General features: G+C 43.8%; 2 protein-coding genes across 3 annotated transcripts in view; one reads left to right on the top strand and one right to left on the bottom strand.

Moving 5' to 3' along the window:
- On the top strand, positions 1-8,964 carry LOC122399375. Of its 2 annotated transcripts, none has more exons than XM_043400024.1 (2): positions 1-88; positions 6,337-8,964. In XM_043400024.1, exon 2 carries the CDS (start codon positions 6,378-6,380, stop codon positions 7,239-7,241), a length of 864 nt encoding a protein of 287 aa, XP_043255959.1. In that variant the 5' UTR covers positions 1-88; positions 6,337-6,377; the 3' UTR covers positions 7,242-8,964. The 2 variants fall into 2 exon arrangements, with proteins under 2 accessions (XP_043255959.1, XP_043255958.1); XM_043400023.1 differs by lacking the exon at positions 1-88 and adding an exon at positions 5,224-5,440.
- Positions 3,761-12,826, bottom strand: part of LOC122399374 (guanylate cyclase soluble subunit beta-1) — a 25,818-nt gene continuing 16,752 nt past the window's right edge. Inside the window, exons 11-14 of the mRNA XM_043400022.1 lie at positions 12,104-12,341; positions 10,768-10,908; positions 10,193-10,350; positions 3,761-4,382 (exon numbers count right to left, since the gene is read on the bottom strand). Coding sequence (XP_043255957.1) covers positions 4,253-4,382; positions 10,193-10,350; positions 10,768-10,908; positions 12,104-12,341 — 667 coding nt within the window. The 3' untranslated portion in view covers positions 3,761-4,252. The remainder of the gene's footprint in view (positions 4,383-10,192; positions 10,351-10,767; positions 10,909-12,103; positions 12,342-12,826) is intronic.

Consider the following 12,826-nt stretch of genomic DNA (forward strand, 5'->3'; position numbering starts at 1 on the left):
GCGAAGGGAACGGACGAGAACGAGTCTTGGAAGTCGTCTGGCACGTAAGCACTTGCCGAGGAGGACGTGGCGTCCTCTACCGAGCCAGGTAGAATCGACTATCCGGTTTCTCATTTAAATACCTGTTCTTTACCGTTCACCAGGCTTTCTCGCGCGCGAGCCTGTGTCTGTCCGCGCGCGAGCGCGCGACCGATCTTGTCTGCCTGTTACGGAGCCGTACACCTGCCGAAATTTCACCGACACGGCGATCAAGGTCCCCGGGTCGGATGCTCCAGGGACTTGTTCGCGGTCGTGGAGGCTGTTCGCGCGCGCTGAAGCATGTGAATGGCCGCGTGAATGGAGAGCAGCCGGCAACGATACGAATTTTCATCCCGCGTGTAAAGCGTTCTTAGAACGGTCGGAAGTACGTGCGTGCACCTTGCGCAACGATTCGCTTTTGTTTCCTACCATTTCAGTGGATCGGACTCGAACGTTGCGAATGACCGTGTAATTACTGCCGCGGGAAAGCAGAACGCGTGTAACTTCTTAATGGGAGAAGGATGATACTTGTATTGGGTCGTTCGCGCGGTTCGTGTAAGAGTACTTTCGGTTTAAATTAATCGAGATAAATAGTAAGTTCCAATAGGCACTTAAATAATCGCCTTTCTAATAGGAATCCTCCTTTGAAAAGCGTTCCATCTCTGATCTAACGGTGGACACGTTGTTAAGGTATTTCCAGCTGACCCCGACACGGACAAGTTTTGTAATTGGGTTCTGATTTACAGAATGAATATTGTAAGCGTAATATTTTGAGTTGGATCTTCGATCAGATCAGTACTTGGGGGTGGGTGCGACATCTAGGGGCTGCTTTACGATCCAGGAGGGATGTTGCTAATGTGGAAAAATGTGGATCGCTTACACATCTTTCTCTATCAATACATTTATCATGAGAGTTCTATTTTGTAGTCGGATTAGTCGCAGCACAGACGAGGTATAAGAGTAGATCTTTCAACCAATGTATTTTTTCGGTCCATTTTTCTGGGGCTCTACAGCCCCATTACCATTTTCGTGTCACTCGCAACGTTACCAACAGATTTAGAAATAAACACAAGTGGAAGTGAAACAGAAAATTAAATTACAGAAATTTTAACATTTTTTATCGGAATGAAAGCTGTACGGTCCAGAATTGAGCATCAATCGATTAATTTCATTGAAGTAACCAATCGATTAAAGATTTCTAGATTATTAAAATAGGAGATGCTGCGCAAGGAGACCCGCCCCAACCACCCTTCCTTTGGCGAGGAATTCGAATACCTATCTAAGAGAGAAGCTATCGAAAAGTTAGAGATGAGCTACAAAGGTCGAGTTCTTAATGATTCTTGAATTTGTTAACATTATTCACTTGAATGATTAAGCAAATTTGGGCCACGAAAGTTCATAAGGCGTAAGGTCTACTCGTATACCTCGTCTGTGGTCGCAGTTATAACTGACCTTTCACACGAGGTCGATAACTTTCGATTCAAATAAATCCACACCGGTCTCTTGTTTCGTATAACCTGCTATTGAAACCTAGCCCGAAGTGCGCTTGTTTTAGCGAGAGTTCATTTATCCAGGTGAACTGGTCGATACTTTCATACCGTCGGACAAATCTTTATCAGTCACACCCTCGTATGTATATCGCTGTGAATTCTAACCGGCTAATACTTTTACCACCGGTGCCCATGGTAAGCGAATCTCGCGGCGTACGTTTCAAATATGCCACCTTCAAAATGGATCTAAATTGTCATAAGCAAGGGCTAACCTTCCACGAGACTAGCGAAGCTTCAGTTTTTCGCTCCAATGTGAAAAGGACCCTCTAGTTCTTAATATGGTGATTTTCCAATTCGACTATTATTAATTTATTATGTCCATTCTCACAAAACTGATTTCTCCTACGGTATGCTTTCATTGCTGTACGTTCTTGGAGGACATTGCCTCTGGGCAACTTGGTCCGTCCAACTATTTTCCCCGATAAGAAATAGTCGCTTGAGAGCAAAAGATTGTCACGCTAATTTGTTTCGCTTATCCGCAAATGGACATGGCAGACATCCGCATTCAAATAAGTAGAAATCGACCGCGGAACTGTCGCTTTTCAACGAGGAAGTATCTTCAAATACTTCGATACTGCCGGTAAATATCGACTGTCGATATTCGACCCTCGTCACACCCATGTTTCCAACCCCAATTTGCCTCGAACGCTTGGCGCCTCGACATTTTTATATCGTTGTTTAAACGATAGTCTCAGTGATCGTCGAATGATATATTTCGTGTTATCCCCGTTGTCACCGTTCGAGGGCAAGACGAACAATAGATTAACAAAAGAAAATCTAAAGGTTCGGCTCGTTTTCTGGAAAATTCTGTGTTCCCGTAGATCCTGTAATTTTCGATGCAAACCACCGCTATTGGCATCGATCGGTTGATCCCACACTCTCGGATGTTTCTTTTACTCTTTATTATTTGGCCTTATTTTCCACATACCTCACCCGGTAAACCAGTTGGGTGGTGTTCGCCTTTCTTTCCACGACGCGAAACCTGTATTCAGCATACCACTTACCGCGGCATGCGATTGAATAAGCAACTTTATAAACAGTTAAAATAACATGCAACAAGCGTGTCTAGGAAACCGTAATAAACTCCTTGGGAATTCTAGTTTCTTTTTTCATCTTGTTTCGCGCGCGCAATATCGCACGAATGCCGTTCGATACGACACACGTGCACGGGCACGCACACAAATATCCTCCATTTTTCAGCTCGCCGAGGAAATAAAAGTTCTAAAAAAATGAGAAACGATTTTTACACGTCTACGCTGCTAGATACTGTAAGAAATTTATTTCAAAATTACGATATTCAATTTTTAAAGTCTGATACGCATACCTGTTTCGCCTACCTGTAAACGAAATGTTCTGTTATCTATTATAGCACGACGCGTGAAGAAATTGTGATGACAGGTGAAATATATTCATGGGGTAGCCCCATTCAAGGTATATGGTGCAGGGGATAAAAACATACGAAACAATTTTTGTATTCGCGCAATATTTTCTATCCCAGGACCACCGTTGGACAATGCAACTTATTTTTAATACATTATTTACCAAGTTCGACGTACTACCTACGCGTTCAGTAGAACCGGGACAGGCAACTAGCCCCTAACAAGCATGAGATATTACTTTCGTAAGGTAAGTCGTACATTGAGATATTCTTTGGCAGAAAAGAAGGAAAAATGATTGTTGGAATCTGTGTCGTATCGGGGATCGTGTTGTACGCGAGGCTCGATGTATTGACCTTGCGACGTGCGTGGGACGTGTTGGGAGTAGAACAGGTTCCGTTACACCTTTCAGCGTCCAACATTCCATCGAGCTCTGCCTGGCCATACTCGTTCTTCTTTCTCTTTTTTCTTTTTTTTATACTTAAGGGTGAGGTTATTTCACATTCGCGACCTCCGTGCGGCCGCTGGTCGTCGATGGCCCATCAACAATGGCACCGGGCTCGACGAAAACGGGAAATGAAACTCCGCATACCTTCGAGCGACACTTATATTTGATTGCTTCTTACATTTACAATTGGTAAACACGTCGCGAAATCGAAGATCAGAGATAGGCAAAATTTTTACGCGTATGCGAATTTCAAAATAAACATCCGTTTATCGGTTTCTCGTTAAATAAATCATTTGGAAAATGGCCACAGACCACGTTACGCTTTCAATTATCTGTAAATAAAATAAAATTGTGCTCATCTCTGTCGGTATTGCGATTAGTTCGAATAGTGGACGTAGACGTTCGATTTAGAGTCGTCTGGACGCGGCCTCGGCCTAGGAGAACGTTTGGACTCTCGATTCAACGCAGGCAGTCGTTAATTATTTGTGAAAATAAATGTTCCTAGCGACGCGAAGGAATTTGCAATTGTCTAATAGAATTACTAAATTTAAATTCGACGGAACCTAGCTTCGTGAGCGCTTCAAGCGGCACCGTAAGTCAAAGCGATGACATCTAAGTTTGTAGAAGTTTAAAATTGCTCCACGCGTTGTACTCGTAACAACGGATCGTCTTAGAGTTAAATTGCGATAGTTTGAAAGATGTCTTTCACAGATCGTGTAATCGTTTATGGGGGCGTTAGAACCGTAAAAATCTTATCTCCTACGCTATATGCCGAACATACGAAGAACGAGTGTGGAGTCTCAAAAATATTGCTACGAAGGTAACTTGTTAGTGACGATGCTTTGCGGCAATTCGTGTGTTTAGGAGGCCAGTTCCGTTTCTCTGGACAGGAACCAGACGTTCATGGGTTCCGACTTGCCTTTCATGGTCACGGGTCCCCTGTATTCCAGCAGAAACTGTGGATCCTGGTTCTCGGGCATGCATAAATATCTGCAACACACGAGCAAAGTGTTACATTTATTATGATACTGTGTATTATATTTATTTGAATTGGTGTCTTCATTTATCTTACAACCAAGTTATACAGGGTGGTAGGCCACCTCTAGAAAAATTTTAATGGGAGATTCTCGAGGCCAAAATAAGACGAAAATCAAGAATATCAATTTGTTGATATTAAATCATAATCCAAAGGAGATTTATCAGTTATTCCACATGTGCAGCAAGTACTGTTAGTTGGAAGACTGCAGAACCTCGTCTAAAACAAAACAAAAGATTTGTAATAAAAATTAATTCCGTAAAGGAAAACGCGTCCGAAAACTGTTAGCTTTCCGTATTAACTGGCGGCTAACATTATGTTCAGTGTGTAATTTTCTAAAATTATCGACAATTTAGCATCGAGCTGAATTTCTACCAATAACTTCAGTCAGAACTATCGAGTGACGGGTGACCCCAAACCCATGGGCTCTCGGAATCACATTAATACATTCCCATTAAGAGTACACTCGCGCGGAAAGTGTGCCTGCACAGTCGTAGGCCGCTACGGCGAGAAATATCGCGTAATTTACCGCCGCCAGGACGTTATAAATTCGCTGGACGCTGGAAATCGGTAATTGCCGCGAGCCGACGTTCCCACTTAATTAGGTATGTTTATACACCGTTCGACGGGGGTGAAATATTTACCGCGGCGTCATCGTTACTTTTGCTCAGGGGGGGACGGAACACGGAGGAAGCCATCGAAATACTTATTTAACATCTAATCGAATTAGAGCTCCGTCGTTTCCCTGGTTGTTCTCGGTGTCCGGCCGTCCATTCGTTGGCGAACGACAGCGGTTCGCTGACTCGCCCTCGCAAGATCGGCTCCCGACCGCGAAAATTAGTGCATGTCGTTCGACGAACGTTTCCATTCGATCCCGAAGAGATGGAAGTGTTGATAGACGGTTATTTCGACAAGCTGTTCTCTGAAATGGAGCGCAGTTGCCTGGCCTCGCGATACAAACGTCGCGAGTTGGTCAGCTACTTCTCCGATGTGATAAATAGCTGCGCGGAAGGTAACAATATCCGATTACGATATTGGCGGCATTATATGCGGTTCCAATAAGCCATTTAGCACTCGGTGCCGCGAATAATTACATTCGTAGTTCTACTTCAGGTTCTTCCCGTGTTTCTGATACGCAATTATTAAAGTCGAAGATATTAATAGGAGAATCTCCGGGTTTTACCGTACACCTAACGGTATTTCGGAAGTTCCGGGAACGTTTCGACGCGCCTGTATAGATTTTTCCGATTCAGTGACTGCCAGATTAGTCCAGCGACCCGCTAGAAATTCTATTGTGCGACCATGAAAGTGACTCGATCGAGAATAGCGGAAGGAAAGTGATCCCGCGTAATGTTATACGCGGGAGAAACTTGTGCATCGTCGTCCCGTATGATTTTGCTTTCTTTAAAAAATTATGTAAAACGGTGGTTCGACGCAGCGCGATCGAAAGTATCGGCTCGTGAAAGAAAAAGTTGTCGTCGACCAGTCTACACGATTGCACGCGAATATTCGTATTCTCCATTCGAAGAACATGCAGCGCTACTATCCTTAGATTTTCATCAGATTCTCTCTGGGTTTCCTCGGTGCTGGTATTTTTCACGGTGTCCTGGTTCGATTCGTGCAACCCCGTATTTTTCTATTTCTTTTTCGAAATGTGTAACATGGGACGACGATGCTGAGAAACCAACCTCTGGAAAATATCGGTCTTCTATCTCGCTCAATTTTTGAGATATTGATTACAGTCTCTCGGGAAGCTTCCTAACGTGGAAAGAAACATTCGTTTCAATTTATTTTACTCGTTTATAAAACTAGAAATAATTTAGAAGTTGCTATCTCTACGAAGATAAGATTGACCGCAGATTCGAAATCTAGCAGCGAAGATTACTTAAAAAAATTCCCAACTTACAGCGGAGAACCTGGACAAGCAGGACGTCTGCGAGAGAATAGTGATGTCGGCCCTGCGCTACCACAACATTACCATGATGGAGAACGGCTATGTCTGCATGTTAGGCAAGTTCCACAACGTTTTGTACGTGGCAGCGAAGCTCTGCTTCGACTGGAACCTCGACAACAACGAGATCGTCTCCAGACTACTAAACGACATTTTCTACTGCGAGAAGACCTTCGAGCGGATACTGGTGGGCGCGATCTTTGGCACGCGGGTGACGCACTTCCTGTCTGGCTGGAAGAGCGACTTCGAGGACCGCGAGGAGAACATTCGAGCGTTGATGTATTTCCTGCACCACGCTACGGTTGGACGCCTCGAGTACAGATGCGAGTCGTGTCCCGTGAAGAGGCGTCTGATCGACATACCCATGGAGTCCTATGGCCAGGCGTTGCCTCTGAGGGTGGCCATTCAACACGGTTCACCTGACATTCTTCTGGTGATGCTACGTTACGGAGCCTCGGTAGAACCTGACAATCTGGCTCCAACACCCTTGGAGATGCTCCTGACGAGGCTCAGCGAGTACGACCCTATGCCAGGCAAACAGGAAGTAGTCTATCCCGCACCCTTGCTCCTCTGTCTGAGAATGGTGCTGAGAACCGTGACCACCGCCTTCGTGAAGACGCCCAGTCACATAGCTGACCAGTGTGGGGTCTCCAGCGTCTCCCTGTACGAACAGTACCCGAATCTGGTGGAACAGAACCTGGTACCACCCGAGAGAAGTGGTCTCAGTCCACCAGAACTCAGACACCTGTGTCGTTGTCGCATAAGAGAGACGCTGTTCGAGAACTGGGCCTTGCCTCATGGGATAAAGACCTTGGAGATCCCAGCGTCGCTGAGGGACTACCTAGATATTCTTTGCGACTGATAGTTTTGAGATTTGAGCTCCAGGTGCACGCGATGGGACGCGATGGATATCTCTTGAGACTGATTTAGGAGGTCTTCTATTTCGATTTAGATATTAGAAACGTGTTCCCAAACTATTGGAAGCTTGGACAATTGACACGTCGTGTTCTGATTTTACTACGAAAGATGAATCTCTTCGAATAAAATATTTCGAAGCTACAGGCAGTTTCTAGAATGCCCTCGAAGTTCATTGAAACTGTAATTGAAACTCGACGTGACGTTCCATACGATTCAGCGGAATCAAGTTTCGAAGTTCGACGCACGACATGCGTGCACCGACTGAACGCATCGACCGAAGTGCCTTGAAGTCGTCCAATAACTTTTCACTGCAATTTCATTCCACGGAGCGTTTCGCGTATTATAGAAATCGGCTAATCGAGTTGAAGCAGGAAAAGAACACAAAAATTTTTATCGAGTTGCTGCGCGCGTAATCCAGCCAACGGTGAATTTTTTGACGTCGAAAATTCGCGCGATAAGCGTTGAAACACGAGACAAATACTAACCATTTCGGAATCCTGACTGGCTTGACATTGTTCGTAACAAAATTACGTTTTCGCTTGGATTCAGTAGGTTGAGGACAACTCGCACCAAGTTAAGGGAAAGTCAGGTTCAATAGGTCCGCGATAATTATACGCTGTAATATCCCGAGGCTAATGAATCCTGGGAATCAGAGAAACTCTTTTTTGTATCACGGACGCTTCGAGTTTCTGCATAATGCGTGTGTCGCGAAAACATTGTTATGCAGAACTTTCACGAATATACGCCTTTGTCGTTTAATGATCACAGAGACAAATGGCTGTTGTTTTAATGCGGTGTCTTCGAGGAATCTCACTATTTAACAACATTCTTACGCGTTAGTTAGTGTACACACATTAAATGCCAGAGCTGAAATTGAAATTTCAATCAATTAACTTTAATTTCTGTATACGTGATTGGATCGTTACCTATAGAAATAGAAATTTAAATAAAATTTGCTTCTATCGACTCGTTACATGCGTACGTGGATAATTTTTATTAGTGAATCTTTTATTTTTCGACGTTTCGCCGCTGGAGCGTGCAATAATTATGAAATATTACGACATAGTTAATCGAAACGGGCCGACTGGAATGGATTGCTAGAGCCAAGCGTATAAATCTTTCGAGACACCTGACGCACAGGTAATAAATTTGATTTTCAATATTTTATACGAGTGTCTGCAGACGTTTAATGAATTCGACGTTCGATCTGTCAATCAAGAGAAGTCGATTCTCGCGACGAACGACGGAAACAGTAAAATGCTCTGGAGATCGGCTGTCGGACATTGTAATTGCATCGACACGACTGCTGTTTTGCATTAAATCCTACACCCATCCCTGTGCATCTAATAAATATCCCGGATGGATGTCCGTTCGCGATTCCGCTGGGATTTTTCTGTTTGCTCGTGTAACTGAATCTACTAAACAATTTATTGTCGTAACAATGCCCTGGGACACGATTAGCATGCGTCCGTTGTTAACTCCAGCAGCGCATCGAGTATGAAATACATTTTACTCGGTTGTACAGCGTAGATTATGAATCTCGATTTTGTAGCTCAATTAAGATAACGAACGAGGACCACAGAGGAAATGAAATGTAAACTAGATAAGGTATTACTGATTAAGAGACTCGACGAGAGGAGTTGAAATAATTTGGTTGTATCTGTATATGTACGAATAATGTAATAAAAATAATTTTCTTATGAAAGTTACGATTTTGAAGCCGCTTGAATTTTAAAAACTCCCCAACTTTTCCGATTATCGCGTACGTTGTGAAAATAAATGATTTGCTCTGAAATTCGAACGTTTTAAGAGTAGGTCAGTAGGACTAACCTCGTTCCTTCCGATAATACGTCTTCTCGATAATAGGCTTTCGCGAATTCAACGTTTCAGTTAATCGACGTTTCGATAAATAACCGATGGTGTACTGTATATCGGATCGCAAACAATTAAAGTGGCATGCAGTGTACCGGCATGTTTCTTTATCGATGGGATCAACCTTGGGAAATAATTCAACGTTTCGAAGCGATAAAACAGAAAAAAAACCGTTCGTATATATGTGTTGTTATTCTCAGGTCACAGCAATATTTCCGTTCGACCTACTTGTATCTGCTTATCTGTACATTAAGACCACAAACTGACCATCTCTCATGTCGCCGCAAGAACGTCTGATTATTGATCTTTTTATGCGCTCGAAGTCTCTCAGGCGTTAGTTGCAAACAGTTCAGAGGTTTGCCAAAAGGAATATCGGAGCGCGAAAATGGCGGTGATTCGAAAACAAGGTCGAGCGCGCCATACGTTCTTACCGACTCGTTTTATTGTTTTTACCCGGCGAATTCAAAGATGGACAAAAAATGATACATCTTCTGAAGAAACGATCGTACAAGGTTATATACAAAACATGTTTGTACGAAATAAACCATTCTAAAGATTCCTCTTGTACCATTAAACGATCCGCTTAACAGATTAAGATCAGACACGCTGCGCGCGTGTTTCACGGTTCGCTTAATGGGCGATTTCCAATGCTTAAAATAATCGAGATTGTTTTTTCATTCGATTCTCTAAAAGTATGTATATGGAAAAAGAATGAAATCAATACATCGAGGATTTTTTCTCGCATTGACAAAGGTACGTAGACCCCTAATCTTTGCTTTGAACACTACCTCTAATAGCATAACGTTTTCGAACCGTGGGTAACCGTCGAGTCGAGCCACCGACGTCCGTGTAATTAAAAAACAATTTGAGCCGCTCGTTTGAGTTCAACTCGTTCCGAGAATAAAGTCCCCGATCGATCCTTTCCACGAGAAATCCGACGGTCTCGATTTAATTGCAGAAAGAGAGACAACATTGCGAGAGGGGTAACGACGACAGTAATCTCGTACGAAATATAATTTGTACCTGTACGCATCCTCCGAGACGTTTATTTTTCCAGGCTCGCCGGTGGTCTCTGTGCGGCTGGTGAGGTTCACCGTGTTTCCGAACAGGCAATAACGAGGCATACGGTGGCCAATTACTCCAGTTACGACCTCGCCACTGTGGATCCCGATGGTGATTTTCTGCAAAAGAGTTCGTAACACGATATCAGCGATCGTCTTATGAACGACGGTGCCGCAGTTTCGTCACGTCGATCGCGTTAACGTTGTCTGGCGGAAGCTTTCGCGCAGGAACAGGAAGAGCGCGTTCAGGAAGAAGAACAAGACTCTTTTTACGGATAATCGAATGCGGCCGATCGCTGCGTTTCAAGAGACTGTAAAGTCGGGTTCAATGCACGGAATTATCGAATTCGTTCGACCGCTTCTCGCGCAAGAAACGAAATAAAATTGTTTAAACCACCTTACGTCCTTTGGCGTATAAAAATTGCAAAGTGAGATTAAACCGAACAAAAAGGGTAACGATGCAGTCCGCGGAGGTTCCCCGCGAAAGTTTCGGATAGAAGTTTGGGAACGATCGCGTAAAAAAACACGAAGACTTACCACAGGCTCGCCATCGATTTGCACTTCGTCTGCAGCCAGATCCATCATATCCAGTGCCAAGCGAGCGATGCATCGTGCATGGCAACGACATGGTTCCGGTAATCCGCTCACGGCCATGTATTTGTCACCAACAGTTTCGACCTGGTCCGACCAAAGTGGATCAGTACTAACAAGCCTTCTCGTAAATTCAAATATATCCGTTGTCGGGCGTATAATGGATACCGTGAATCTTAGTTTAGCCTTTTAATACCGCTCCAAAACCGCTATAATCAATATTAATGATATCTTTCTGCAATGGCACAACACTCGTACGCATTATCCTACAACGCGCTATTCGATTGAGATAGCTGCGTCGAGGTCTAAATACCAGTTTAAATTTTTCAATTATAATATAAAGAATATAGAACTTGAAATTTGTAAATTTCAATTCCTACTATTATCGGATGGAAACTAATGTTTGTACCGGTTCAGTCGCGGAGCTGACTAAAAACGAATATGAGCCTGGAAAATCCTTTTATCGCTCCTGCATTCTTAATCCCCTCGCGAATTGAAACGAAAACTTTTGCGCAGTTCCAGTGCCACGCGAAATGAAAAGAACTTTCAACAGGCATAAAAAGTTTCTTTTTCTTTCATTGCTATTTAAATAGCCATTGTCGCGAAGAACGACAATCATTTGTGTTTCCTCCGGCTTGCTTCCAGCGGTGCATTAATGCACTTTAAACGCCTCGCGTTGAGAACGGGGAAACTTTCATCCCGGACGAAAACATCTACCGAAAATATTTCCACGACGCGATTTATTCTATGAACGAGATACAATGTACTCTCTACAAGACGACTTCGAATATATATTAATATATTAAGTAAAATTTCTTTTTGCCCTGTCCAGATAATTTTGCTTACGTCGAAAAAGGCGGAATTCCGGCGAGGTAGTGTCCGACGAGTACAGTGGACCACGATTTCCCAATTAAAGTCTTGCAGTTTGTGTAACTTTTTTCGCGACGCGCAACCTCGCATTTCTCCTGATGGAACGGAGCTCTCCAGCGCGTAACCAAAGCTGGCCGTATTTGCAGTTCTTTCCATTCTTTTTTTTGGCGACTGCGTACGGTGGAATGAGTCGAATTAAGTGCCTCGGCAAATTCGCTTAAAATTACAATTAGATCTTGTTCAACGGTAATCTGTAGACTGTCCACGGCTCTATCGATCTTTCGATTCGAGTTTCTTTCTCTACGTTTCGAGTGTTTAACATTCTTACTGGAGGTTGTAATCGTTCTTTATACCAGGTCGCGGAAATGTATTTTATTTGTTCACGTGCGAGTAGACTTCGATAGATGTTTACCTTATAGACGTTGGGATTCTTTTTTGGATCTGTGAGCACGTCGAACGCGGTGTAGAGTTGATTGAGCATGTTGACGATCTTCATGGCGCCACTCGAGTCCGTGTGAGCGGCGCAGTAAGCCCCAAAACCGACAATTCCGGAAAACAGCAGAGTCACGCAATCGTACTTCTTCGCTGGAACCGGCCTCGAATGCCTGAGCTCGTTCGCCACGGAAATGGGCAGCACCGAGTACAGCAACCTTGCGGGGAACACGCAAAACTTTTAATGGAACTTCGTTTAATCACGGAACGAGCCTAGCGACTCGCTAATTTCGTTCGCCCCTTAAATCATGAGATCGGTCCGATGGAATTACTTTAACGAGCCAGCGAAACAGATCTACCCGTTTCTCCCTTCTTTCGTTTACTACAGTGCTCGTTTATCGAGACCGCTTCAGAGATTTATTCACCGTTCAAACTCGACGAAAAGAATATTTACTATATCCATAATTGTGTTCGGCTCTGACGCGTCTTTGATATTTTTATTTCCGGAATTCCGTAACGAGACCCTCGAGGCCCATCAGTTTCCATGTGTTCGATGTTTGTAAATCCAATTAGACCTTTCGAGACGTGCCCATTCGTTGTGTAAAATGGGACACCCTGTATTTACTACCCCCCAGCCGTTTTCCAGACGGTCGCGGTCGTCGAAACGAACGGAGTTCAAAGGTGGTGCCCGATGAAAAAAGCA

This window comes from Colletes gigas, unplaced genomic scaffold (assembly GCF_013123115.1).
Source record: "Colletes gigas isolate AHSC1104 unplaced genomic scaffold, ASM1312311v1 Colletes_gigas_Sc00013, whole genome shotgun sequence".
NCBI lineage: Eukaryota > Metazoa > Arthropoda > Insecta > Hymenoptera > Colletidae > Colletes > Colletes gigas.

Bases quoted from the DNA above. Each gene is read 5' to 3' on its own strand.
- LOC122399375 (XM_043400023.1), top strand. From the start codon at position 5,311: ATGGAAGTGTTGATAGACGGTTATTTCGACAAGCTGTTCTCTGAAATG. The intron at 5,441-6,336 runs GTAACAATATCC...CCCAACTTACAG, and splicing joins GATAAATAGCTGCGCGGAAG to CGGAGAACCTGGACAAGCAG.